The 27,865-nt window shown below is 45.1% G+C and overlaps 4 protein-coding genes across 6 annotated transcripts; 3 read left to right on the forward strand and 1 right to left on the reverse strand.

Annotated features, from left to right (window-relative positions):
• Window positions 1–726: 726 nt before the first annotated feature.
• On the forward strand, window positions 727–7,467 carry LOC310811755 (ras-related protein Rap-2a-like). Its single transcript, XM_083680049.1, has 2 exons — window positions 727–1,490; window positions 6,831–7,467. Exons 1-2 carry the CDS (start codon window positions 1,177–1,179, stop codon window positions 7,063–7,065), a joined length of 549 nt encoding a protein of 182 aa, XP_083536175.1. The 5' UTR covers window positions 727–1,176; the 3' UTR covers window positions 7,066–7,467.
• Window positions 7,468–9,417: 1,950 nt separating this feature from the next.
• mrpl39 (mitochondrial ribosomal protein L39) lies at window positions 9,418–13,768 on the forward strand. 2 transcript variants are annotated; one of them, XM_083680200.1, is made up of 10 exons: window positions 9,418–9,577; window positions 10,211–10,429; window positions 10,721–10,851; window positions 11,229–11,328; window positions 11,514–11,581; window positions 11,676–11,788; window positions 12,649–12,714; window positions 12,932–13,085; window positions 13,391–13,438; window positions 13,558–13,768. In XM_083680200.1, the coding sequence occupies exons 1-10, from the start codon at window positions 9,541–9,543 to the stop codon at window positions 13,654–13,656; spliced, it is 1,035 nt and encodes a 344-aa protein (XP_083536326.1). In that variant the 5' UTR covers window positions 9,418–9,540; the 3' UTR covers window positions 13,657–13,768. The 2 variants fall into 2 exon arrangements, with proteins under 2 accessions (XP_083536326.1, XP_083536325.1); XM_083680199.1 differs by having other exon boundaries at window positions 10,721–10,860; window positions 13,558–13,767.
• Window positions 13,769–15,222: 1,454 nt separating this feature from the next.
• jam2a (junctional adhesion molecule 2a) lies at window positions 15,223–24,967 on the forward strand. Of its 2 annotated transcripts, XM_083680195.1 has the most exons (11): window positions 15,223–15,529; window positions 18,433–18,498; window positions 18,665–18,775; window positions 19,373–19,522; window positions 19,914–20,101; window positions 20,861–20,963; window positions 21,903–22,010; window positions 22,250–22,262; window positions 22,828–22,899; window positions 23,409–23,445; window positions 23,831–24,967. In XM_083680195.1, the coding sequence occupies exons 1-11, from the start codon at window positions 15,478–15,480 to the stop codon at window positions 23,867–23,869; spliced, it is 939 nt and encodes a 312-aa protein (XP_083536321.1). In that variant the 5' UTR covers window positions 15,223–15,477; the 3' UTR covers window positions 23,870–24,967. The 2 variants fall into 2 exon arrangements, with proteins under 2 accessions (XP_083536321.1, XP_083536320.1); XM_083680194.1 differs by lacking the exons at window positions 22,250–22,262; window positions 22,828–22,899.
• A 142-nt stretch (window positions 24,968–25,109) lies between these two features.
• On the reverse strand, window positions 25,110–27,067 carry atp5pf (ATP synthase peripheral stalk subunit F6). Its single transcript, XM_083680266.1, has 4 exons — window positions 27,022–27,067; window positions 26,148–26,318; window positions 25,438–25,562; window positions 25,110–25,215 (listed from the first exon to the last, which is right to left on the reverse strand). The coding sequence occupies exons 2-4, from the start codon at window positions 26,315–26,317 to the stop codon at window positions 25,187–25,189; spliced, it is 324 nt and encodes a 107-aa protein (XP_083536392.1). The 5' UTR covers window position 26,318; window positions 27,022–27,067; the 3' UTR covers window positions 25,110–25,186.
• Window positions 27,068–27,865: the final 798 nt, after the last annotated feature.

Genomic DNA, 27,865 nt, shown 5'->3' on the forward strand with positions numbered 1-27,865 from the left:
GACCATTCTGCATTAGGTACCATACTGTAAAACATGCAACAGTCTGAAGTGGTTTCCTCTCCTAGATGCACGTAGGCTATTTTTACTGATCTGGCAATTCCAGGATAGCCTAGGTAGAAGTGAATGATACGCACTCACCACATGCTCAATTTTGGGAAAGTGCTAAAGAGGAAAAAGAGACAAGGGACTAAGAAAGGAGCGTCTGACCATACCAGTGCTAGAGTAGTGAAGGTGGAAAGAGTCCTACCACGGGCCCAGTAGGCCCAGTAGGCCCAGAGTGGTATATTAGTCAGCCCAAATTGGCCTATTGGTCTTTAGACTGTCACTCACATCCATTCCCTGCTTACAGATACAACCCATAGAAACTGCATCCAGGGTGTAGCACCATAGAAACTGCATCCAGTGTGTTGCACCGATTTTTCTTAGATGTGTTGCCATTTCCTTAGTGCTTAGTTGTGTCCGAAAATGGCAGTGTCAGATGTTGAATAGATGACATTGAAATCTTTCATAGATGTTATGTAAAACAACCTGATTCATCAGCCCCTCATCCATGGTACGGAAGCCGAGAGGAGACACTTCAGTTCCGCGTCTAGACTGTCGCAAGAATGGCGACTGAAGGATGCTATCACAAACGCGCGAGAGGCGGACACAGAGGGATGGAACTCTATGGGTGGACTAGGACTGGCCCATGTGAGATGTGCTATTTAACTTCATGCCCTTTGATTTTTCTCACTAGTCTCCGCAGATCATGTGTGGAGGGCAAGCAGAAGCGAGTTTTATAGGATAGAATTACTATGGTTTTAACAATGGTCAATTAATTTAACAGACAGTTGAACTAACGCGTATCTCTTTCATATAATTTTTTTTTCTTAAGCGTGCAATTCATTGCATTTTGGTTGCTTTTGTCTTGTAGCCTACCACTATGTCCGTCGGGATTGACTGGAATTTCTCTGATGAAGTCAGTCCACTGCACTGACATACGTATTTGCTCCAGTTATTTAGCCTATATTCCCTGAATTTAAAACGCAGGTCGGCGACAACAACAATGGCTTATTTTACTCTCAATGTCATTACATTGGCATATTATAGACATTGCACAGAGTGCATTTCATTTAATATGATCGATGATGGCAGGAGACTGTAAGACTTCGCCACATTGATCACATTAGAGGCGCAATGCGCGAGTACAAAGTGGTGGTGCTCGGCAGTGGTGGGGTCGGGAAGTCTGCTCTAACAGTTCAATTCGTGACTGGAACATTTATTGAGAAATATGACCCGACTATTGAAGATTTCTACCGAAAGGAAATTGAGGTGGATTCCTCCCCGTCGGTGCTGGAGATTCTTGACACTGCTGGTACAGAACAGTTCGCTTCCATGAGAGACCTTTACATCAAAAACGGCCAGGGGTTTATACTGGTCTACAGCCTTGTGAACCAACAGAGTTTCCAAGACATCAAGCCAATGAGAGATCAGATAATCAGAGTTAAAAGGTGAGTGTGATTATTTGATAGAAAACACTGTGTGCACCATGGTCCTCTTGAGCTAAATTTCTGAACAACACTGTCAGGTGTCATGTCACACACGAACAAACACACACACCCAAATACACACACTTCAATGAACACATTGGAGAACTTGTATATCAAGAGTTGCAGTGAGAACTATAGCATCCTACAATATGTAAGCATTTCTAAGCACAATAATGAAAAGACATGGAAAGATCCAGAGGAATAAGGAGAGAAAGAGAGATAGTGTGTATGTGTGTGTGTGTGTGTGTGTGTGTGTGTGTGTGTGTGTGTGTGTGTGTGTGTGTGTGTGTGTGTGTCGAAAAACCTTGCATACCAACACTTTTTGAGTGTAAGATGCATGTATTTATTGCATGTTTTACTCTCCTTTTTTATTCTTTTGGATCTAATCCTCAAATACTTTTGCAGGGCTGGGCTTGCATCTGTTCAGACTTAGCCTGTTAATGTGAAACAAGCTCTCTCCTGTCCTCCAACTCCGTGAGAAGGTACTGGAATTGGTCATATGTTACTCATGAAAGAGCAGCTGTGCTACACCTGTCCTCTGTTAGACTGCTCTGCACCCCTTTGATTGATGATAAATGATAAATAACTAAATCAGAATCAGGCTGTTCATCAATCCGATTGTCATCTCGATAACAGACCTTATTGAAGACAACTGCCAGGCTTCAGTTAGCAATAGCTTATAGACCACACTGTTGTCTAGCTTGGTCTAATGACCTTAAGACAGATACACAAATAGCTCATTTTCTCTGTGTACATGGTTCTGGAGAGAGGAAGCACACACACCATGTTTTATTGCCATTCTTACTGAGATTCAAAGGTGCCCCGGCATACATTAACAAGAATCTCCAGGAGGTGATTTTTCTTCCACAAAAACGTTCTTGCTGAGCCAGCAAGCAGACATGCACAACAGTGAGATCTGCTCACTCACCAGAACTTAATGGGATTGTGTTGCGTTTGAAGCCAAGGAAACATCAGGCCTCCATTAGTGAGCAATAACCTAAAGCCACGTTTGACTCCTGCCAGAGGAATCATGGGAAAGAGGGGGATCCAACAGTGAGATCATCAGGTCTGGGCTGTGCTCTTTTGTGTAGTAGCCTATAATGCCCTTTTTTAACGATCATATTATTCATCCCTTATATTAAGGTAAGTTGACTGAGAACATGTTCTCTCTTGCAGCATTGACCTCCGGAAGAGTTGCAGAGGAGAGGAGAGGGGATGAATGAGCACCATTGAAAGCAGGGGATGATTAGGTGGCCATGATAGTATGAGGGCCAGATGGAGAATCAAGCCAGGACACAGGCGTTAACACTCCTACTCTTGCAATAGGTGCCATGGGATCTTGAACAACTTGGGGGTCAGGACCTCGGTTTTAACGTTGGTTTTAGCTTTAATACCCACAGAATCCCAACCATACCCTAGATTCCTGTGTCTGAAATCAAATCTGGGTGTGCTTCTTAACAATTTAATGATTTCCTCGCATAGACGTTGATGATTTTATCGACCTGAGGGGCCAGGGTTTTCAAAGCACTTCAGATGGTTGTTCACGCTGCACTGATGCTGTGTCTAATGGCAGGAGGTGGACATCATGGACTGTTGAGTGCACGCATTAAAGGAATGGGGTGGAGTGTTGAAACTTCATGTCCCATGAGGGACCTCTGAAGGTCTTAGGTTGAGATGAAGCCACATCCTGACCCAACAGAGTGGAGTAGTGCTTGCATTGGCCATTATGAGTCAGTGAATATGGAAAAGAGATTTAAACAACTAGGATTCTAAAAACATGAATATGCCTAAGTGCTTGTACTTCTCCCTAGGTGTAGCAGGAGAATCACTCACGCACCCTCACACAACCACTCACCCACTGAAGTATTCTTGTTAGGACTGTTTTATGCCAGCTGATATTGTCTTCACATTGTTTCATGTTCAGACACACTGTACCGCCGTTCCACTGCTTCCAAAAGCTCCTCCTCTGTATCTCACTGCCTGTGCTCTATTTGAAATCACATGAAAGTCTTCTCTCTCCACTCACATCTGGAGGGAAGAAACAGACCTTCTCTGTCCCTCTCCACCGTTAAAGTCCCAGGTCCACAGTCTCTCTTTTACTGGCTGGGTCACCTGACCTGTAGTCAATGAAACGCCGGAGGACCTGGCTTCTCGCCGGCTGCTCCCATTTCACCAAATTCAGAATTAGACTCACTCCAGTTTCAAACTGGGCTTTTGATATAGAGCGCCCTCCATAAGTATTGGAAAGAGGAAGCACGTTGTCTTCTTCTAGCTCTATACAGTATGGATTTGAAATCAAACAGTCACTATGGGGTCAAAGTAGAGATTATCAGATTTAATTCAATGGGGTTCACCATTTACATGGTGACACCAATAGCAGACTCCGAATGCAAATCCAAAGCCTAGAATCAACACTAGACATTGACAGCTCTCTTAAGCCTGCACACATAATGTGACGGAGCACACCTGACTTACCAGAAACAACTGTCAAGCCAATTTTCCAATACTTTTGGTGCCCTGAAATATGGAGACAATGTATAAAAAGGGTTGTAATTAAACATTAAAACATTCAATTAAAGCTGGGAATCTCTACTGTAAACTCATAGTAATTATTTGATTTCAAATCCAAACTGTTGGAGGAAAGAGCAACAGTAAAAGAAGACAACATACTTTTCAAACTTTCCAATACTTATGGGGGCCACTGTATTTTTGTATTTTTAGTTCTGATTAGGTTTTTTTCTTCCGTGAACGTAGTGGACCCATTTATTAGGCCTCCTTCCCTGGTTAGAATTGAAAAGTGACAAGTTGATGTCCCATTATCTTGTTCAAGTTGACACACTTTAAACCTGTCTGCCAAGCGTCATGATGAAACTCCAAAGACGAAAAAAGTGATACAAAGATTTTGACGGATTTGCCCTATTTATCTTGTCGCGACAAAACTGTTTGTGGTTTCTCATTCTTTTTCGTTGAGTTTCTTCTTTACAATCCAGCCAGTATGTATGAATGTCCCCCACCTACACCTGTTCAACCCAGCAGCAGCTCAGCGGGGGCAGTCCCACTCAGTAACAGTCTCTTGGGACTCCACCATGGGAGGCTGGTGGAGGTAGAAATGTGACCATTCCATGCATTATAATGAACCCGTCCTCCCATTTCTACCTCCTCCTGCCTCCACTGGTCCACATCCGTTTTGTTCTCTCCCCAAGCTCTGCAAATGAACATCTCTGTTAGCTAAGCCGTTGTACAGTACAGGGTACAACGTGGGTTGGGGTTAGGATAACAGTTCCACTGTTAATGAAAGACAGATGGGCAGAGAGAGAGGAATATGAACCGCTACAGGGTTGGGGGGCATCGTGCTGAAGAGGATGTGTACTTAGTTAGAGAATGCGTGAGAACGAATGTAATTAGTGTAATTAAAACAATCAAATAAATAAAGCCGGTGTTCGTTTTGTGGAGAACACTGCTTGTGCCGTTATGTGCAGCTATTTGCCAGAGAAGAGAGTCATAAGGGTGTCGCACCCACAGGCTTCAACAGCATGTACAGTAGATCATTTCTTTTTAAGTCATGAACACTCTGGTATGTAATCATGTTTTTTAGTTACAGAAGTAATAATGTTTTTAGAGCCGAAAGCTTGGAATCAATCTTTCCTCAGGAGTTGAAATAATTACACATCTATTTCACTGTAGCAGCCAATGCAGCCATGAAACACTGCAGTCAGACTAGGACAAGAATTCCATCGAACATGTGCAGCAGGAGACCCAAACTGCTGAGAAAAAACAATGTTCCAGCACCATAAAATGTGCATTTTAAGTACACCCAAGTCATTTACCCCTGCTACAAAAAGCTGTGGTATATGGCAACGCGCTAGACCACTGTGTGTGTGTGTGTGTGTGTGTGTGTGTGTGTGTGTGTGTGTGTGTGTGTGTGTGTGTGTGTGTGTGTGTGTGTGTGTGCGCAGTGGTTTATATTGTAAACCTACTTTTAAAGCATTTCAGAACAGTAATGTGTGGAAAATATAATCAAAAGTATATCGATCGTAATCTCCCACAGGAGTAAAATCCTCATACAATTATGACATCAACATGGACGAGGACAATGTACAACAAATCTCAGAAGCTGAGAACGCTATACACTAATACACTAATTGTCATCTGCAGTCCCTGGACAGGTAAACAAGACGCATACAGTATTGGCAGTCTTATTTCTCAGGCCTACTGTTGTCTTATGAAGAATCATAGAGATGTCATCACTCCTTTGAAGCTGCCTCTGTGCCTCCAGCCTCTCTTCCTGTACTGCAGTGTGACTGCTACAGCCGTAGGATTCATGTTCTAGGTGCTGCTGATATAACAGTGATTCCCCGACCCTTTCCTCTGACTAAGCAGTTGGGAGTAGTGCTTACTCTGTTGAGCATAGGGGCCAGTGGTCAATCCACCAGTCTGTAGACAGCAGCGGAGGCTGGTGGAGCTAGAAATCGGGAGGACGGGCTCATTGTAATCCATGGAATGGAATGAGGGATGGTATCAAACACGTGCTCCAGGACTTTGACACATCTATTGCAGGATAGGAAGATATACAGCATAGATGCAAGTCTTTGATTTCGACAGTCGGGCAGGTGCATTGACGGTGAAGTGAGGTTTGTCGTCTTTTTAACTATTGTTTACGCTGTAGTCTCGCGTGGCCATCTTTCCGAATCTCGTCTCGTTGATTCGACGATGAGAGAAGTCTGGGAGTCCAAGGCTATCGATGTACTGTGTGCACCCTATAGAACACACTCTATGGGACATCTTCAGCAATAGCTTTTCTTCTTATGCAAGGCCCATTAGGTCAGTGAGGACATTAATGAACGTGACCACAAGGGACACCCATTAAAATACAAACTAGAGTGTTAGGGAGGAAACTGTGAGGCTCTCCCTTGAGTGTGGATGCTACAATCTAAAGTCAGAATCACTGACCTAATCTCTCTCTCTCTCTCTCTCTCTCTCTCTCTCTCTCTCTCTCTCTCTCTCCCTCTCTCTCTCTCTCTCTCTCTCTTTTATGCAAGGCCCATTAGGTCAGTGAGGACGTTGATGAACGTGACCACAAGGGACACCCATTAAAATACAAACTAGAGTGTTGGGTAGGAAACTGTGAGGCTCTCCCTTGAGTGTGGATGCTACAATCTAAAGTCAGAATCACTGACCTAAACTCTCTCTCTCTCTCTCTCTCTCTCTCTCCCCCCCTCTCTCTCTCTCTCCCTCTCTCTCTCTCTCTCTCTCTCCCTCTCTCTCTCTCTCTCTCTCTCTCTCTCTCTCTCTTTCTGTCAGGTATGAGCGGGTGCCTGTGATCCTCGTGGGGAACAAGCTGGACCTGGAGGGGGAGAGGGAGGTGTCATTCGGTGAGGGCCAGGCGTTGGCAGAGGACTGGGGCTGCCCCTTCATGGAGACTTCGGCAAAGAGCAAGATCATGGTGGATGAACTCTTCACAGAGATCGTCAGACAGATGGACTCCTCCTCGATGCCAGACCATGAGAAGCCTTGCTGCTCATGTGTTATACAGTGATAGGTCCAGGTGATAGCAGGCCGGGGACACCACACCCAATGTATGAATGAGACACACAATCACCAGAAAAAAAGCATATGGCAACGGGGGGGAAAAGCAATCAAGTGCACAATCGTGTTTGCTGTGTGTTCATGTTGACGCTTTCAGATGGGACTGACCTGTCACACTTTTGCTGATTATGTACAATGAAAGTCACCGAGAGACAGATGTCTAGATTCACACAGATGGGGTAAGTCACTGTCTGCGCATCTCTGCATTGCCGTACAGACCAAATTGTTTGCCTTGTTACCTTAGATTCATCGTTGACTCTGATTTTGTATGTGTACAGTACTGTATATTGATCTCCCCCCACTTCAGAGGCAAATGGTGAAACAGTTTTATTTTGGCACCTCAATAAATAAATCTTCGACAAACTTGTAGAGGAAGTGTCAAATGTCTTTATTGAATGATTTCATACACTGAAAGGTGTGATTATTCCATCAGTTTTGTCTTGGGTGACCATGCAGTACATCAGGACATAGCCCAACTATTCATACAATCCAAATGTCAACAGGGCTGTGTACTGAATATAACTCTGTACTCCAGACTTAACTGCCTTTTACAAAGTGGTCATTTTTATTAGCTTGTTGTCTTCCTGGCCGCCTTACAAAACAAGTAAACAGTGTCAGACAATATGGTGTTTATATAGCCTAATGATCTATTGCAAGTTCTGCTGGTGGAATGGAACCTGGTAAAGGCAATGTAATTACAGGGAGAAAAGTGGCTCATGATGGTATCTAGAGACATGATTTATCCTACTCAGTAAATCGGGGTGTTGGTTACAGTAATGGGCTTAGGGGCCAGGACACAGGCAAGGACAAATGAATGCTACTCTGCGGTGAAATGGTGTGTGTCCTGGTGACCCGGAGAGAAGAGAAAGAAACAGAAGGGAGAAAAAGAAACTGCGGAACATCATTCACATCAATGTTCTGTCAATGAATGAATGAACAGAGCTACTGTATACACTTACAGCAATGTTATCCTTCTCTTTTGAGTCAAATTAAAAGTACCTGTACTGATTACTGTTGGGTTTCATTTGGTGAAAATGATCTGTAAATGTATTCCAATCAAATCAAATCCAACTTCATTTCTATAGCACATTTCGGACATGGAATGAATAGAAGGCACGTTACAGGAATAAATAAAGGAAAATGAGAGAAAATAAAAAGAGAACAAGATAAAAACAAGAGGATAATAAACGTATTACAGCCATGGAAGTTCAAACAGATTAAAAGCAAAGAATAATAACTCCCCACAAACCAAGGTAAGTACAGTATTCAGCTCTTGAGGAGCAAACAACGTCATATGACGTCCAGCTGGGATATAGGATATGGTCCAAGTGGTCTCGATATTATCAATGGAGCTAACAGTCAGACACATGAGAACTGCTGCCTGATTGATGATGTTTGGATCCTGCTGCATGCTCTGGCCCAGTGTTCCATTAGTAGTCATTACAGTGATAATGAGAGTGCCACTGTTTATTGCTGAATCTGATATTACAATTCAAACAGACATTCATCATATTGTATGGTTCATTAAAGCCTTTATCATATTGGATATATTCATTCAGTCAATCAAATCACGCATTCATGAAATCACATTTAACATATTAATATTTGATAAATCATAGTCTGTTGTCAACCTCGATTAAGTTATATGTGGTATAGGGCTTTATTGAGTAAATAAGGCTTTGGTGACTGCTGAATTACACAAGCATGTGAAGTACAGAACAATAAGTCAAAAGAAGCATCTGGAGAGAGTAGAGGAACTAGCAGCAGGGAGACCAACAGTACCACAAATAGATGAGGGGGAGGAGAGGTGAGAGGTTGAAGGAATTAACGCACCTGCAGAGTTACTGACTGCAGGAGGACAGGGGGACGCGCTTTTCTGCCAGCCTCACAATAATTGAGTGTTGTTTCCAGCACCGCGGAAAAGTGCTTGCTCACGGGGTGTCCTTTTCCATTTGAGCGGATTCTGAAGCACTGACTGTGATCTGCACGGATGTTGGTTTGTGTGGTTTCCGATTGCAGACAGACATTGTTGAATGTCTGAAAGAGTGTGTTATTTTTGTATTATTATTTTTCAGGCTTTGCCATACAGAGGAGCTCCTGATGTTTAGAGAGACATGTCAACACATTCTAGTGGGCAGCTCACACCTGGTTGAGAACCTGATGTGGGCTACTGATGTGTGACTTTGCTGAAACCTATTACAACAGCTACCCCTACTGTTCATTTGTAGAACTACTTTAAGCGGAACTGTTTCTCAAAACTCTACCACACCCATTCCGGACCGAAATAAACGACGTACCTCTAACAGGCATGGCGTCCTGGAGGATTTTGTAACAGCTACAAAATCCTAATTCATTCAACACTGTATTGGTCTTCCACATTTTCAACCACTCTCGGGTAGTCATCATAAACAGCCAAAACTCCACAATGGCGTGTCGGACCGTGTCTCAACTTCTCCAGCGCCGTAAGTAGCTACAACGTTCTACTGAGGTCGGCTATACCAGCTACCGTCCGCATCATAGCATTGTGTTGCTGGATTGACCTTGGATGTTGTGTGGGAAAAGCACAACAATATCATGAAATCATTCTATTTCTATGAGGAAAAGCACAGTGTGGATCAATGAATCCACGGATGTTAGGTGTTATGTCCTTCTGGTGCAGATGTCAGCGATGTGGCAATCCTCACTACCATGAATGCATGAAGCTGTCAATTTCTGCATACTAAGCCACAAACCACGTAAACAATGGAGCAAATCAATGCTGCAAATAGCACTTTTTTTTCCAATGATATATCCGTTGTGCTCTGTTGTGATACAGTTGATCTACTGTCATTACGGTATTATTTTTTTCGTTGAAAATACAAAAAATCACATGATAGTTTCATACATGATGCGTTATGTATGCAACTATGCTTGAGGTCATTCATGGCTACCATGAGGCCTGGAATTCAATACAGACATGCTGGAGATCATTTCTGATAATGTAATACTCTGATGAAAACATGACATTCGTTTTTGACTTAACAACAATGGCAATCTATTAGCCTCACTGTTGTTGGCTAATGAAAATAATCTGTTATTTCTCTTCCTTGCTGCAGGCTTGGCGTCCAGTGCAGCAGCGGCGGCTGCAGCTGCGCGTTCCTCGGCTGTGGAGGTACGCAGTCATCGCAGCGCCGTGTTCTCCAGAGAGCAGGCCCGGCAGCGCGCTCTGTTTCCTCGCACAGAGAAGATCGAGGTGACCCTGGAAGTGCCGGGTTCTCTGGGGACCCTCCTCGTCATGAATAAGGGCATATCCACGCCACACAGCTGTGCACACCGTGAGTACAGTGGAGAGTGAGAGTGTGTCTGTCTGTGTCTGTGTCTGTGTCTGTCTGTCTGTCTGTCTGTCTGTCTGTCTGTGTGTGTGTGTCTGTATGTGTGTGTGTACACATCACAGAGGTGTGTGAAGAAGCACAGACTTTACCACGTCAATCTAGGGAACCGTGTGTAATTTCTGTCTCTGTGTGTGTGTGTGTTTACTTTAGTGAAAGCAATAGAAACATTTGGTTTGCCAGATATGCTATTGCTCTCACTGACTTAGTCTCTCCCTCTCTCTTGCTCTCTCTCAGACTTGACAGAGTGGCATGTGACCAGCTCTGCCCTGGCTCTAGTGGATGGAGAGCCCTGGCCCCTTCACCGGCCCCTCACCCAGTCCTGCTCCCTCTCTCTGCTCACCTTCAAAGATGCTGACCCTCTGCAGGTCAACCAGGTACCTCCTCAAAGTGCCAGTGGGCAGAGGGAGGACACAGCCAGTCCGAATCGTTACACATTGATGCTACCTTGCTTGTGTAAAATACTGGGGGGGGGGACTTAACGTATTCATGTGAGCATTACCTTGCAGATCCCTCACTATATGTCCTTTTTGTTCATCTGCCTGTCCCCCTGTCTCTCTGTCTGTCTCTGTCTCTGTCTGTCTGTCTCTGTCTCTGTCTGTCTGTCTCTGTGTCTGTATGTCTGTCTTCCTGAGCATCTGTCTGTTTTTCTGGTCTTTTATGCGTGTATGACTGGTGTGATGTTGGTGTGTGAGGGGCTGGTATACCACAGTAGTGTGTTAACCTGTGCTCCCTCCCTGGGCAGGCGTACTGGCGCTCGTGTGCAGCCCTCCTGGGCCAGGTGCTTGAGGATTCCTTCAAGGAGGAGTTCAGTGTCGAGCTGCTGGCCATCCCAGAGGTGCCAGGTACAGAGACACGCATTTGATACCGTTCCTCATCCCATCCCGTTCCATGCATTACAATGAGCCTGTCCTCAGATTTCTACCTCCACCAGTTGGTGCAGTATGATCTGAAGCAATTACTTATTCTCTCTCTCTCTCTCTCTCTCTCTCTCTCTCTCCCCCCCTCTCCTCTCTCTCTCTCTCTGCAGTGACATTAGGAGCGTTCTGCTGTGATCTGGTGCTTGATCCTCAGTTGGACTCCTGGAACCCCTCAGAGGTCAGTGTCAATGTTTGTGTGTGTGTGTGTGTGTGTGTGTGCGCGAGCACACGCGCATGTGAGTAGCATTAAATGAGCTGGCACTTGTCCCCAGGAGTCCCTGCGCTCTCTAACGCGCGGAGCCCAACAGCTGATCCTTCGGAACCTGCCCTGGGAGCCTCTGGAGGTGGCGCCCCCTGTGGCTCTGGAGGTCTTCTCTCACAGCAGGTACATATGCAGTTAAATCAAATGCAGGTTGCTATCCGCGCAGTCCTACAGGAGTCATGCAAGGCTCCACTTAGTGCCGCAGAGAACTGAGGTAGTCTGCAGGCTGACCTCGCGCATTTGCTAAGCGGTTGCTAGCTGGTGCTTGTAAGACACTGTTGCCATGGCTCCCTCCCTGGCACAATACTTGTTTTATAGTCTATTTATTTAGATTTTCCCTAATGAGTGCAAACACGTACGTGAATAAAAAGCTACTGTGACGTTTAAATGACGTCTGATCGTATGATCAGTTGACCAGGTGCACAACGGAATGGATTTTGACATACAGTATGGTGATGCAAATTATGTCCTAGTAGATTTTTTTTTTTTGCTTTGTTCTAGTTGATCAGGGCCTGAAATCACCCATCCTGGCCATATTCAAATGTTAGGCTAGAAATGAATTTGCTTTGAAAGTATTTCATAGGCTATAGGTAGTGTGGTAAATGTGCTTTATTTTATTATTATTATTATTATTATTACACTATTAGCCTTAATGTGCTTCCCCCAAAATGAATCAGCTACAGTATCTAAATTAGAAGAAGTGTAGCAATCATAATGGTTTTTAGTTTTGAGTTTTAAATCATCTCAAGTGTGGCAGGCTCCCACAGAGTGCTGATTGCCCCCGCAGCGATTTGAATCTCACACTCCTTCTTTCTTTCCTTCTCTCGCTCACATATTCTCACATGCTAATGCTGCCACTTACACTCTGCCCTGGGATGTGATGGGTTTGTAACATTTCTAACTGTGTGTGTGTGTGTGTGTGTGTGTGTGTGTGTGTGTGTGTGTGTGTGTGTGTGTGTGTGTGTGTGTGTGCGCGCGCGCAGGTGTAAACAAAAGGAGGTGGAGGAGAAGGCAGCCCAGAGTCCCAAAGGAACACTTACTCTCTACAGGTGAGTCACATTCACGGAACCTCAACACACTCTGATCTGCTCTGGACAGGCCCTTACAACACACTCACATTCCCCATGTATACACCGGAATTATAACTGTCCCACAAATGCATTCACACCTTTTATTCAGACACACACATTGTTAATACACACACACAAAAACACAAACACACCATCTTTCCACTCCCTTGTCTCACCCCCACTGCCTGTCTTGCAGGTGTGGGGATCATGTGCTGCTGAGTGGGGGCCCCCTGGTGGCGAGAACAGGGCTGTGTTTCCAGTATGAGGCGACTGCCATCCACATTCTGGGAGAGGGCCAATGGGGTCTCCACCGCCGGGCGCAGGGGCTCTCACTGCCTCTACAGTTACAGGTAGACACACACACACACACACACACACACACACACACACTGTTTGTGGGTGTAACAGGGTACAGAAGGATATCTGTGTTCAGGTGTATTTAGTATCTTTACTGTATTTATCCCACATGGCAGTCAAATACTCATTGGAATACATGGGTATTTACAAAGATAACACATTTATAGAATACAAAGGACAGTTTATATTAACACATTTTTTCTCAGTGGGGAATTAGGGAGGGAGAGAGAGAGAGAGGGAGGGAGGGAGTGGGAGTGAGTGAGTGAGTATGTGTAATTATCATGTTTTCATTCTTTAGGCTCACCACACTGTCTGGAGTAAATTAAGGAGGAGGGCTGCGAAGCTGGTAAGAAAAGCATTTCAATTATTCTTCAATGTTATCCAATCGGACGCATGATCACAATTTCTCTTCAAAGGTACCTCGTTCTCTGAGCCTTAATACTTCTCGGTTCTTCCTCTGCACAGGTCGAGACGCCCACAGGATCCGCGAATGAAGCCATTCCCGATACGTTGACTCCGCCCTCTGTCCCTGAGCAGACTCCTCCCCCAACCCCCCAACAATGACCTTGTCCATATCCCCATTGGCAACACACACACACACACACACACACACATACACACACACACATACACACATACACATATAGCTTTGTAATATTTGTTGAATAAATGTGTAAAAATGTGTACCAAAAAAAAAAGAAAATTGTACCCTATCCTTATTGTATATTCTCTCTGACGGTGTCATTTGTTGTTGTTTTTTAAAACCGCCATCAGTCACAAGCCTGAGATGATAAACTGAATTAAGATACAGTCAATGAATAACAGCCACGCGAACGACACAACCCCTCCTGTTGAGTCCGCTGAAAGATATGCCGTGTGCTGTGCTTTAGCGTGTTAAAGGTCCCTGGGTGTGTTGGTGTTGCTCTTTAAAGGCTCAGCTGATGGCATGTGAAAAGTGAGAGGACGTGGGTGAATGTATATATTGAGTGGTCAGCAGTTTGTTTTTCGAGACAAAGGCGGTGTGTGTGTGCTGCTGGGATGACTGTCAGCGTCCGAGCAGCTGCTGTGACTTTGTGACAGGTGTGTGTGTGTGTATACGTGCGCTTGTGAGAGGGCGTGAGAAAGTGGATTTAAACTGTCACATAGGACAGGTGTGTGGTCAACAGATACGTTTACTGATAAAACCGAAGATGTGATGCAAAAAAATAATTAGATAATATTTGTGTAGTGAAATTAATCTTGAACGATGATACTCTAGGTCTGGGGGGGGAGGTCAATGAAGAGAGGGATATTTAATATCCACGGTGCCTAGAAGCACAACAAGTTGGCCGGTGTTCAGCTGTTGCTCCTGCTCACACACCACCCCACCCAAGACACACCCAAGGACACATGCACACTCCAGCTCCCAGCAATTGAGATATTTGAAAAAGTGCCCAGAATTCCAGACCACTGTATAACATGATGCTGAGAAATAGTTTGAAATAATATCGTCTCTAACAATTTTGATTTGGCCTAGGTTATTTTCCAACATCGCATCAAACCGTCAGCTATCACCAATTGAAATGTAGGAATATGAAGAAAAAAAAAATACACAGGTCTAGTACATTTGTTTGTAAAGGTAGGCTTATATAGAAACCTAAAAGAAGCGTAGAGCTTAGTTATTCCACAATCAAACAGTGATAGCCTATTTAAACCTGAGATCCCTTGCGAAACGGGGAGATAACGATAACGTTCACACTACCTTTTGAAGGAATTGTATTCAAACAAAAAAGTCATTGTTTCAATGAAACTCAATTTAAACGAATACTAGGTCTACCGCCGTTTCTTCCTGTGGTCAAGATAATGGACCATTGTTCCGAGTCATCCCACCTGCAAACAGGTGTCGCATCCTGGCTGGCAAGCCTCTCATGGTTGTCCTGTTTTTTTCCTCACTACATAGCCCTGACAGGATCATGGGGACAAATATCGTGTTGTTGTGCGTTGGACAAATAGGCAGATGAGCCTGGCTGGCAGACCATAGGCTGACATGTTGACAAATGTAGTGCGCGTCTCGGACGCGGCTTGCGCTCGACGCATTCCAGGAGGCTGCTTGGCCCCCGCCCTCCTCCCCACCCATACCCGACCACAACAGTAGGACAACGAGGATACACAGGCTATCTGGTCTTGAATAGAAGAACAAACCACGCTGCCGCCGTATGTCCTGCGGCTAGTGTTCTCGTTTACCCAATCCGAAAGTGCGACCCGACCTCGATTTGCCCGCAGCAAAGCCGCTCGGGAAAATCCGTTGCTTTGGTGCTTTGGAAAATAATTTGTTCTGCCGGGGCGACGAGGTTCTGAAACTACTGGAGTTCTGCAAGTAAAGGAACAGAGTTTCTGGAGCAGTTTATGATGGAGAGAGCGTTGCTGTGGATGCCCATTGCCATTTTATTGGTACAATGTAAGTAACCTATTGTTATATAAATCCGCTCGTTAATTCATAGTAGGCTACCTGTGTGTGTGTGAGTGTGTGTGTGTGTGTGTGTGTGTGTGTGTGTGTGTGTGTGTGTGTGTGTGCGTGCGTGCGTGCGTGTGTGTGTGTGTGCGCGCGCGCGCGCGCGCGAGGGAGAAAGTTTTTGGAGAAGAATGGTTCATATAGGTAGTTAATGAGACTGTAAGCACCTTATGTAGAAAACCAACTCATCGAACAGGGAGTAATTTCTCAAGTTATTTCCATTCCGTAGAGATCCTAAATCGTTATTCATATCTATGAATGATTCCCTCTCTGTCAAGGTCTAGTCATAAAAGGGGCTACATGACACAGGGATGAGGTCTCTTAAATTGTTGTTGAGTTGTTCTTGGATCCTGCCCAGCTGAGACGTGACCAGCCGGTGGGCTTTGATAAGAGTTTCATAGTTTTCATGATGTCAGTGTATTTTGGACAGTTTGGAGTAGTTCTGATCAGATATAGCACACTGACCCAGTGTTCTGTTCTGTCCTAAGAGCTGTATCATGTTTCTTAGTGACACGTGTCCCAGTTGAACATTGTTTTGTAGTGGTGGTTCTGCTTGTGGTCCTCCTGTGGTTCTGGCTGCGGATTGAAAAAAAACAAAAAAAACAGTTGAGAGGGATGATAGTGATAATTGTGGGTTTATTTCAGTGTTTGAAAGGTGATGTATGTTATGATTTAAAGGATGTGTGTGTGTGTGTGTGTGTGTGTGTGTGTGTGTGTGTGTGTGTGTGTGTGTGTGTGTGTGTGTGTGTGTGTGTGTGTGTGTATGTATGGTTGGTGTGGGCCGGGCCGGGCCTCTACAGGGTATTGTGGGTTCGGGGAATGTGTTGGGTGGGGCTGTAGAAGAGGGAACCCCCCCCCCCCACCCCTCACCCCTCCCTGACTGTGCCAGCTGTTCCTCTCAGAGCAGTGCAGGGTTACACTAATACAGAGGGGCTTTGTTATCTAGGGGAGAACACACACACACACACACACACACACACACACACACACACACACACACTCTCCCTCCCTCCTATTGCTGTCTCTCTGGATCTATCTCTATCTTGCCTCTCTAGCTGGTGCATGAGTTAAGTCTGTCAGAGTGTGTGAGAGTTGAAGTCTGCAAAGTTTGGCAGGCGTGTGTGTGTGTGTGTGTGTGTGTGTGTGTGTGTGTGTGTGTGTGTGATAAGGACAGTTGAGATCAGGTCATTTAGTTCAGTCAGGGCCAGAGTCTGATGCAGTAGAGCAGAGCAGACAGACAGACAGACAGGGGAAGTGTGGGCATCATGTCTGATGCTGTTGTTACATCTCCTCTATCTCAAAGATACGCTCCTCAAGGTAGCATTCGCCAGAGCCAGCTGACACTGTGACAACAGCTTCTGTGACAGAATCTCTCTGTCTGTCTGTCTGTCTGTCTGTCTCTCTGTCTGTCTGTCTGTCTGTCTGTCTGTCTGTCTGTCTCTCTGTCTGTCTGTCTCCCTCTCTCCCTCTCTCAGCTAATAGTCCTCTCTCTGTGTCCCTCCCATCCCTCCCATCCCTCCCTCTCTCTTTCTCCCTCTCTCTCCCTCTCTGTGGTCTGTTGATCCAGTCAGAGAAGGAGACAATGCTCTTTATATCCAGTGATTGGGCACAAGGACGCTCTCTCTGCACAGCTGCACTGATAAGCCTATTACACCGAGTCATATCTACAAGCAGGGAGGGACAAGTTGTACATTTTTCATGGCTTCTGACATGGCCACCCAAAATGGCTGCCTTCCTGTAAAGTCACCCAGACTTCCGGTGCAACTCTCTGGTGCCTTTGTCTCAGTTTGGGCTCCATTCTTCCAGGCAGACCTGGCCTTCACTGGGGGACAGCAGGGATGCTTACTGGACTTTCCCCTGCTCCCTGGTCCAGCAATAGAACCACACAGGAAGTGGTGTAACAAACAGAAGCCAACCAAACAGGAAGATAGCTAACTGACCACAATGGTTGTAAAAAGGCTGCATTTGGTTGTTGACCTCCATACCTACAGTGGAGATATGACTCTTTGTTTGGGACTTTTTGTTTGGGACTCTTTGTTTGGGACACCATTCCGGGCAGTTTCAGCTTGCTTTGTGGTGTGCTCCGTTCTTCTCAATGTTAATAGACTATTCGTCTACTGTTGGCGTTTCAGAATATGTGTGTTTGTGTGTACTATGTGTGTGCCTATCTGTGTTTACAGAAACATTACAGAAACAATGGGAGGTGGAATGAATATACACAAGAAGCACTCGTGAACACTAGTGTGTGTGTGTGTGTGTGTGTGTGTGTGTGTGTGTATGTGAGTGTGTATTTATTCCCAGAATGTATGATTATGTAGTACAGTATGATTGAAACACCATACCCCTTCTACGGAAAGGCGTTTCCTAGGGGACAGCTACAGGATGAACAATAAATCTGTCTAAGCACCAATCAGAGCACAGGAAGGGCTGCTCCTACTTCCTGTTCCTGTCAGGATGCAGGCGTTCCAGACAGAGAGTTACTCCCCCACCCCCTCACACCCCCACCAACCTGCCACCACGTGTTAGCCGTGAGCCAGCATCTACTTGACCCAACCTCTACATACGGCGTCTCCTTAACCCCTGGGATTACAGCGTTCAGTAATCCTGTGGTCAACTGAGGCGACACCTGGAGAAGAGAGACCTGTCTCTGGCTGGACCTGCCGTGCTCTCAATACGCCCCCTACAGGATGCCAGAGACATGACATGTGATCTCTCACCACCCCCACCCCCCCCTCCCCCATACAGTACAAACTCAGTACAAACCATTTTATGTTTCTCTCTCTCTCTGTCTCTCTCTCTCTCTGTGTCTCTCTCTCTCTCTCTGTCTCTCTCTTCCCTCCATCCCACAGGCCCTCCCACCCTTCCTGTTACCGTGACAACTGGGACACCTATGGTGGAGGTGCGTGAGAACTCGGGTGAGGAACAACGCCGTGGAGATCACTGTCTCCTAGATTTGTCCATATCTCCTCTCTCTCTCTCTTTCTCTCTCTCAGTTTCTGTCTGTACGTCATCTTATCCTCCCTCTCTCCCCACTGACCTCCCTCCCTCCCTCCCTCCCTCCCTCCCTCCTATTCCGTATAGACGCACTTCTGTCCTGTCAGTTTCGGACGGAGAAGGACCAGAACCCTCGGATCGAGTGGAAGAAGAAGGGAACGGATGTATCGTTTGTCTACTACGGGGGGAACTTCAGAGGTGAATACCCACCCACATCCACTGCCCCCCTCTGTGCCCATTCTCCTCATTTGAACCCTGAAGTATTCACACTACAACATAGGATTGGTGGAAGAGCTCCAGGCCCCCCCCCCCCCACATCTCGGGGAACAGTCATGGGGGAACAGATTCGGGGAACAGTCATGGTGCATTCAAGTGCTCTTCGGAAACTCAAGAGCGTCCCACCAAGATTTAACATCTGATTTTGTTTAGGGCTCCCAATTGGCTAATTCTATATATAATATACGCCATTTAGCTGACGCTTTTATCCAAAGCGACTTCCATTGTAGTGAGTGCATACATTTCAGTATAAATGGTCCCAGCAGGAATCAAACCCACAACCTAAGCGTTGTTAGCGCCATGCTCTACCAACTGAGCCACAGTGTAATTCTGAGATATCTCCGAGTGAGTTCTCAGAGGTACTCTAAGTCAACATTTTTTGGGGGGGGGAGTTTCCTAGTTCCGATGAGCAAATGAACGCAGCGTTAGGGTTGATGAACAGTTGATAGGAGGCTCCACCCCCTCCACATTCACCAGCCTCACCCTCTACACGCTGACCCTCTCTTCCTGCTGTCCCAGGAGCCTTTGCGGGGCGTGCTACGATCGACGGGGCGACGGTGACCCTACACAGGGTGACCCAGAAAGACGCGGGCGAGTATCGCTGTGAGATCAGTGCCCCTCTGGACGGCATCACCTTGGGAGAGACCAACATCACCATTAAAGTCCTGGGTAAGACCCTGTGTGTCTGTGTCTGTGTGTCTGTGTCTGTGTCTGTGTCTGTGTCTGTGTCTGTGTGTGTGTGTCTGTGTGTGTGTGTCTGTGTGTGTGTGTGTGTGTGTGTGTGTGTGTGTGTGTGTGTGTGTGTGAGAGCGCGTATGACAGTCTGTGCAGTATATCTCTCTGTAGTCTCTCTCTGATCAAGAGAGAGCTAGTTTCCTCTGTCTGTTTGTCTTTCTCTGTCTGTTCCACTTGCACATCATATCTTTATATGAGTCTCTGTCTGTCTTTTAGATGGGGTTCAATGGGTCTTGCTGTGAATATGAAGCGTTTGTTGATAATCCACCGACTCAGCTGACATTGTGTGTGTGTGTGTCTGTATGTCTGTACCCCCCCCCAACAGTGCCCCCCCACACACCCTCCTGTGAGATCCCCAGCTCGGCTCTGACGGGCTCTGTGGTGCAGCTGCGCTGTAGGGACCTCCAGAGCATCCCTCCTGCCACCTACTCCTGGTTCAAAGATGACAAGCCCCTGATCCCCCCGCGCCAGGCCAACGCCACCTACCATATCAACAGTGCCACAGGCATACTGGTGAGAGAGAGAGAGAGCAGTCCCACTCCACAATGATGCAATAACTCTGAAATGACACTGGTATTCAATGGAATACTAGCATATTAGAAAGCATAATCCAGCATTTACGACTTGCAGGTAGACTCAACTTTGAACGGACATGAATCAGTTATTAATTTGTTTTTTATAATTATTTTTTCCGCTTTTACCTACTCATGCACGTAAGCAGCAGTTTGTTGTTGCCTTAAAGGTCCAGTATGTAACATCCAAGCTTTCTAAAAGCGTCCGATTGGTTGTAATGACTATGTTTTAATCGGTAGGGATCAAGGAATGAGATCACTATTTTGGTTCGGGGAAAAAACATTCTAAAATGGAGTGTCCTATCTGACATCCGTTTGTACATAAACATGTAAGTTGTTATTTCCAGGGGTGTTCTAGGGGAGTGGACACACTGATTTTCGCCTTTCTGTCTCTTATAGCTGCTTGTTCGAATTGTGCGTGCATGCAGAAACACAACAGCTAATGTCCGACACCGCAAGTCCATTTGGGTTATATTATTTATAGGGAGGATGTTGTTGTTTGGAACTTCAAACTGAATTTCCCTGTGCTGGCCAGAGGTGGCATGTTTTCCAATAAACTAACCCTCCTTTACGAGCCTAAAATACTGTATTGTGACATGCACAATAATTCTTCATCCCCCTCCATCTCCCTACCTGTCTGTGTCCTCTTGCTCTCTCTCTCTCTCTCTCTCTCTCTCCCTCCCTCCCTCTCCTCTGGCAGGAGTTTAAGACAGTAGCCAGAGGAGACACAGGCCAGTACCGCTGTCGCTCATCAAATGGAGTGGGACCGCCCATGATGTGTGAGGGGAAACACATGAAGATAGGTAAGTGTGTGTATATGTGTGTGTGTATATATGTGTGTGTATGTGTGTGTGTGTAGGCATATACACTCACCAAACACTTTATTAGGAACACTATACTAATACTGGGTAGGGCTTCCCTCCCTCCCTGCTCTCAAAACAGCCTCAATTCTTTGTGGCATTGATTCCACAATATGTTGGAAACATTCCTTTGAGATTCTGATCCATGATGACATGATTGCATCATGCAATTCCTGAACATTTTTCAGGTGCACTTTCAAGCTGTGAATCTCCCGTTCTACCACATCCCAAAGGTGTTCTGTTCGATTCAGATCCGGTGACAGGGAAGGCCACTGAAGAACACTGAACTCATTGTTATGTTCATGAAACCAATTTGAGATGACTTTTGCTTTGTGACATGGTGCATTATCATGCTGGAAGTAGCCATTAGAAGATGGGTCAATTGTGGCCATGAAGGGATGCACATGGTCAGCAACAACACTCAAATAGGCTGTGGCATTCAAGTGATGATTGATTGGTATTAATGGGCCCTAAGTGTGCCAAGAAAACATTCCTGACACCATTACACCACCTCCACCATGAGAAGGTGTACAGGTGTTCCTAATAAAGTGTTCGGTGAGTGTGTGTGTATATATATATATATACTGTATATACACTATATACACTATATATACACTGTAGTTGGCACCTCACTGTATTTCTATCTAAGTTTGAGTTTATTAGAAGAAAGTTATCTGACCAGGTTTGAATTTGCACTCTACTTCTGATGACAACATTGACGACAAGTCAACATTTTTCAAAACACAACACATTGCATTTACACATTGCTTCTTACTATTTTTAGCAATAAACCCAACTCTTATCCCCTCCCCACCCCCTTCCTTTCTTTCTTCCTTCCTCCTCCTTCCTACCTCCTTCCTCCTACATTCATCATTCCCCCAGATGATGTCAACATCCCAGGGGTCATTGCGGCGGTTCTAGTGGTGTGTCTGGTTATCGCTCTCTGTGGCTTCGGGGGATTCTACGCCCATCGTAATGGCTACTTCAGCAGTGAGTCTGTCTGTCTGTCTGTCTGTCTGCCTGTCTGTCTGCCTGTCCGTCTGTCTGCCTGCCTGTCTGTCTGTCTGTCTGTCTGTGAACAGGAGGTAATTGTATTATATAACTGAATTATTTTCATGTCTTTACTAAACTGTTATTCTCACCACCTTTCGTTTACTCTCTCTCTCTCTCTCTCTCCACTCTCCCTCTTTCTCCCTCTTTCTAACCTCCATCTCCATCTTCATCTCCAGGACACAGAGGAAGGTAAGTGTGTTTCATACATACAACCTCTGACACTCGTGAATACATCTTCATCTTTTGCTGTGTGACTACCACTGACTAATAGAGGGAAGGTGTGTGTGTGTGTGTGTGTGTGTGTGTGTGTGTGTGTGTGTGTGTGTGTGTGTGTGTGTGTATATGTGTGTGTGTGTGTGTATATGTGTGTGTGTGTGTGCTGAGTCAGGCCTGTAGTGAGTGACAGGTGTGTGTTATTGAGCACAACGGTGCCACACTGTCTACGTAGAGGGACACTAACAGGTGTTCTAGAAAATTAGGGAAACTGGTTGTTATTTTGACCGACGGACTATAGACAAGACCCTTTTTAATACTAAAGTTACTTTAAAAGAAAGATAGATTTCTCGAAGACTCCCCTCCCTCCTCTCCCCCTCCGTATTGTGATTGGCTAACACCAGAACTCTTGCCTTGTGATTGGTTTGCCCCTGCATGGTGGTTATGTTTTTGGTAACCCTTAGCATGGTGTGCAGCAAGAACCTTCTCACCTCTATACTTAACTTTGACCCATGACCCCCCCCAAATACGCCCCCTGCAGGTCATTTTGGATCCCACAGTGTCACGGTGTGGCCCACATCAGCAGCCAGAACCTCCACAGAACAGAGGACATGTGAGTCTGAGCCACAGACAGACAGACAGACAGACAAAATCAAATCAAACTTTAAAACCATAGACAATAAAAACAGGAATTGAGGACAATAAAACAGTGATAACCAAAAGACCAAGAAACTGACAGACTGACTCAGACTAGTGTCTCGGCAGGGTAAGATCTGTAGGCCTACAGGATGTAGAAGCACATTGCAAGTGGTGTGTGTGTGTGTATGTGTGACAGTGTGTGTGACAGTGTGTGTGTGTGAGACAGTGTGTGACAGTGTGTGTGTGTGAGACTGTGTGTGTGTGTGTGTGTGTGTGTGTGAGAGAGAGAGAGAGAGAGAGAGAGAGAGAGAGAGAGAGAGAGAGAGAGAGAGAGAGAGAGAGAGAGAGAGATTGCAGAAACACATCTTCCCTTTGACTCAGGACACAGTTGCTCCATCTAGTAAACTGGAACTATCCCCTCCCCTCTCTCTCTCTGTGTCAAACAGTCTAGTAGCATGTTTCTCATGTCTCTTTGTCTTTCAGGACTAATGCCAGTGCCTACAGCCCCCCTCCCCATGATGTAAGTGTTGTTCTCCTCTCAGATGTAGTGCTCATGGACAGGTAGTGAAATGTTTTGGAATGTTGCCTGCATTTCCAATGAGACTTCTTGTGGTCCTCTGTGGCTCAGTTGGTAGAGCATGGCGCTAACAACGCTTAGGTTGTGGGTTTGTTTCCCTGAGTATATATACTGAAATGTATGCACTTGCTGTAATGTAAGTCGCTTTGGATAAAAGCGTCAGCTAAATGGCATATATTATATTATATTACTTCTGTAGCCATAAGAGGCAACGTTCAGACATGACAGTACACCACAAATGACCAGTGATGAATAGTCCAATTGAGGTACTCCTGACGTAAGGAATGGAAGACAAAAAAATGTTGAAATATGCTCGTTTCTCTTTCAGCCGCAGGACTTCAAACACACACAGTCCTTCATGCTGTGAGGACCCAGCCTTCTTTAAAAGACATCGACCCCGTCCGTCCCCCCAACCCCCCCCCCCCCATCATAGTGGCAACACTGGACATTTTCTTTGACAAATGAGCTGCCTGTCCCAAGAAGTGCTCTAGGCCTAGATTGTACACAACACTCTCCTTTAAAAAAACAAAACAGGATGGACAAAAAAAGAAACCGTGCCCCTCCTAGCTGCTTTGTTGTCTTGGAAACCTCTTGCAAGCCTTTTCTCCCAAGAAAGTTCTATGGCACTCTGCTTCCCTCTGCTGACGCAGTCATGAAATGAAAGCCCTCCTGGCTAACCCATGGAATTACATCCTACGCAACTATTAATGTCCTCCCTCGACTGGCCAAAACTTGAACTACCTACATCTACTTTTACCAAAGACTTGAACATGGCACCTGAGTGTGCTCTGTGTCTCTTCCTATGACTAAGCGTTGATTATATATAAAGGGATAGTTGTGTGTTCAAGGGAATCACATTGTATAGATAGGTACTTCATTGATCCCTGAGGGGAAATTAAGGCGTTCCAGCAGCTCACATCACAAACAACGACAAAATAAAGTGACAATAGAATAAAAATAAAATAGACATCTGAAACATGTCGTCTATTTAATTTTTATTCTATTATTCTATTGTCACTTCAGCGCCATAACCATTGGGGTGTATCTCAAACGTCCAGATTGGCATCCTCCATCCCCTCACTTCCTTCCTTCCTTCCTTCTTTCTTCGGAACTGAACACACAATTCAAATCCACTACAAGGCATCCATCATATTACTTTTCTGAGAATTGAGAAGCCACTTTGATCCTGGTGAGGTCAACCTCTGGTCACTCTACTGTGCCTCCGTGGTCTCCGATACCCTGTGCCTTTTAAAAGTCATTGTCCTGTCGTCTTTTATGTAACGGCTCTTTTGGAAAATATTTTTGCCTTGCTTACTGTGTTTTTATTTGAGCTTAAGTATTCTTGTGCTACTATGTTTTGTTTTGAATCAGAATTGAGTGTATGTTTTTTTAGGGCATGAATGAATGGGTTGCTGTAAGTTTATTCTTTCTAAGATCAGTATTAAAGATTTTCTATTAAAATCATCATTTTGGAACATGTTGATTGCAATCTCAAAACGAGTAAATTATCACTAAGCAAATGAATCCAGATATGATTGTGTATGCAAGGAAGGTTGAACACGGTCCATCAACATCCCTTCACTGATTCCATGTAAAACAAAACCTCATTTAAATCCAATATCATTTATTAAATAGTGCATTATAGAGGTCACACGTAGGACAAAGACTGGATCATGGGCAGCACTCACTTGGCCACTTCATCCAGCATGGGCTCTGAACAAGAGAGAGGGGAGATAATGAATGATTGTTAAAAGACATGTTTCAACTATGACAACTATTACTAAGGACAGAGTGACACATATAGAGGACAGCATACTCCAGAAACTATTCTAAATGTATCCACTCACTATATAATAACCATAAACAGACGGGTACTGAACTAAGGACTACAAAAAACGACATCCCAGCTAAATAAGGCCCACGCATATGACAAACCTGGGAATTTGAAGTCTGGGAACTTGGTGAGGTCACCGCCCCCGTATAACCTCTGCAGTTTGGTCGTCTCCTCTCCTAGGTTCTTCTGGTACAAAGGGCCGGCATCAACGATGCCACCTGAGGACCTGGGGGTGAGAGAAGAGAGGGAGGGAGGGAAGGAAGGAAGGAAGGAGGGAGAGAGGGGATTTTGATGTCAGAGAGAGTGAGTTATTGAATCTGTCTTTGTAATCCAAGTTTCTCAGTCACTGAACAGCAGCCATACACACACATTACCATTCAGCCACAAATGGCTAATCATGCAGAGCCAGACGTGTGTCTCTGAATATCGTAAATTGAATACTGTCATTGTCCCAAAACATTCTGCTGAAGGACCACTGTGCAAGAGCCATCCGTCCCAACTCGTCCACCAGGAGGAGGGCCATTGTTTAGAAACGACATGAGGACTGAGTCATGACAGGTCAAGGATTAGCGTGATTAAAATCGCTACAACATTCATAATCTGAAAACGTTAAAACAGAAACTTGAAGCCCCGTTTACATCCTTATAAAATGCATCCTTCCTTTGATGTGATCACTGACAAACATGAGTTCATTGTTTAAGCAAGCATCTCTTCGTGGAAGGAAGGAAGGATGCATTTTTATTTTATTTTTTTAATAAGGATTTAAACCAGGATTCAAAAAGGGGGGCCAGTGTGTGGTTGTGGCACTAACTTGCTCTTGGTGGAGTAGTCGCGGATCTTGTCCAGGAAGAGTTTCTGGACGGGGTCCAGATCCGGCGCCCGGTTGAAGACGACAGCAGACAGACCCAAGTTCCTGCGCAGTGTCAATGACACGGCGGAGCGGAGGAGAGCGGACAGGTGAAACAACCGATGAAGCGCCATGCTGTCAGATACGAAGAGAGAGACAACGACAAGTTATGTTACTATAACAATACGATTGAGATACTCACAACGATTCACAATACACACACACACACACACACACGAGTGGACTGGACTAACGAGCTGACACGTCTTGCTAGCCTGAAAAAATAGAAAAGAAATGACGTACCACAACGCATCCACAATGTACCGTATTAAAGTCAAGATGTTTTGGTTGTTGACACACCCAAACACACAAGAAGATTTCTATTGATATTTGTTTTCTACTCTTAATGAGAAATTGTTCTACTCTTAATGAGACATGACACGAACTGCAAACACACTGCTGACACCTAGCTGCTGTGGTAGCTAGGATAGCCGCATCGCAAGATTCTCCGATTTTCTACCCTGAGGGCATCTCCATTAACTATGTATCCGAGACAAAAAAACAACAACAATAAAATAAAATAGACCGTTATCTGTTACCTCGTGACATTGAGAGATACACTGACAGGCTAGCCGGCTACTCTCGCTAGCTGACCTGATGTGGCCCCTTACTCGCCATAGGATGCTTTAACATCTCTTCTTTCGGATCACCGCACACCAAATGAGTGAATCGACATGGATTATATGCCATGATATGCCATGACAGACTCGCCGTGAGAAGTAATATTAGAAAGAAGAGACATAATATGGAGTTAGTTGTGTTGAAGAGCTCCACTCACCTTGGATTTGACTCAGAGAGATCACATCCAACCGCTTTGGATTGTGGGTATCTGTCCTAGGTCGCGTTCGTGGGCGTCAAGACGCGTGTTGTCTGCGCATTCGCTGGACCACAGGCGAATACGGTGCGTTTTATTTATTGAAATGTTTTGTCAAAACTGTCCATTTGACATCGTAAATTCAGTCTCTTTCACTCTTCCTGGCTGACGAAACGCATAACGGTTTGCACAGCCTCCAACTCAGCTTATGTCTTTTGATTGCGAAAATAAACGACAGTAGTCGTAAGTGTTATAGATTTAAGCCACGGTCTGTGATATTTTCTGTGATTTCAAATAATTGAATGCACCCCTAGACTACCATAATGAGTAGCCCAACTGTCTTCTGACCATAACCAATCGATAGATCAGTCTACTACCTACAGCATCAAATTATAGCCTACATCCTCAAGGCTTTTTTTTTTATTCTGTAGAAATATTAGAAAGTAGAAACTTCTGTAGAAATATTCTGAACAAACATTTGATGAACCACGAAGTTGGGAGCAGAAACACTGAGAAAGAAGGAGCTTCTCTCTAAAAAAACAACAACAACTCTAAAACCCCAACGTATTATACTATAACTTATATATTTGGGAAGAAATTAAATGAGGGGAAGTTCCTCTGTCATATGATTGAGCCCACTGCCCTGCTTTTTTTGACCGATCTTTGATCAATGACCAGAGGCATGGACCGAATAGTGACCCCAGACTTACCAAGTGTCTGTCAGTTGTCCACGGTGTCCACTAGGTGGCAACGAAGAGTCTGCCTTCTCTGGAGCCATGTGAGTATCTCAAATATTCTGGATCAGTTC

Source organism: Argentina silus, assembly GCF_951799395.1.
Source record: "Argentina silus genome assembly, chromosome: 11".
Lineage (NCBI taxonomy): Eukaryota > Metazoa > Chordata > Actinopteri > Argentiniformes > Argentinidae > Argentina > Argentina silus.

Excerpts from the sequence above, each read along its gene's own strand:
- LOC310811755 (XM_083680049.1), top strand. The coding sequence starts at position 1,177 with ATGCGCGAGTACAAAGTGGTGGTGCTCGGCAGTGGTGGGGTCGGGAAG. Across the intron at positions 1,491-6,830 it reads CAGATAATCAGAGTTAAAAG|GTATGAGCGGGTGCCTGTGA; the intron begins GTGAGTGTGATT and ends TCTTTCTGTCAG.
- mrpl39 (XM_083680199.1), top strand. The coding sequence starts at position 9,541 with ATGGCGTGTCGGACCGTGTCTCAACTTCTCCAGCGCC. Across the intron at positions 11,329-11,513 it reads GGCCATCCCAGAGGTGCCAG|TGACATTAGGAGCGTTCTGC; the intron begins GTACAGAGACAC and ends CTCTCTCTGCAG. Across the intron at positions 12,715-12,931 it reads GGAACACTTACTCTCTACAG|GTGTGGGGATCATGTGCTGC; the intron begins GTGAGTCACATT and ends CCTGTCTTGCAG.
- jam2a (XM_083680194.1), top strand. The coding sequence starts at position 15,478 with ATGATGGAGAGAGCGTTGCTGTGGATGCCCATTGCCATTTTATTGGTA. Across the intron at positions 22,011-23,408 it reads TCGTAATGGCTACTTCAGCA|GACTAATGCCAGTGCCTACA; the intron begins GTGAGTCTGTCT and ends TTTGTCTTTCAG. Across the intron at positions 23,446-23,830 it reads ACAGCCCCCCTCCCCATGAT|CCGCAGGACTTCAAACACAC; the intron begins GTAAGTGTTGTT and ends TTTCTCTTTCAG.
- atp5pf (XM_083680266.1), bottom strand. The coding sequence starts at position 26,317 with ATGGCGCTTCATCGGTTGTTTCACCTGTCCGCTCTCCTCCGCTCCGCC. Across the intron at positions 25,563-26,147 it reads GACTACTCCACCAAGAGCAA|GTCCTCAGGTGGCATCGTTG; the intron begins GTTAGTGCCACA and ends TCTCACCCCCAG. Across the intron at positions 25,216-25,437 it reads CCCAGACTTCAAATTCCCAG|AGCCCATGCTGGATGAAGTG; the intron begins GTTTGTCATATG and ends TCTCTTGTTCAG.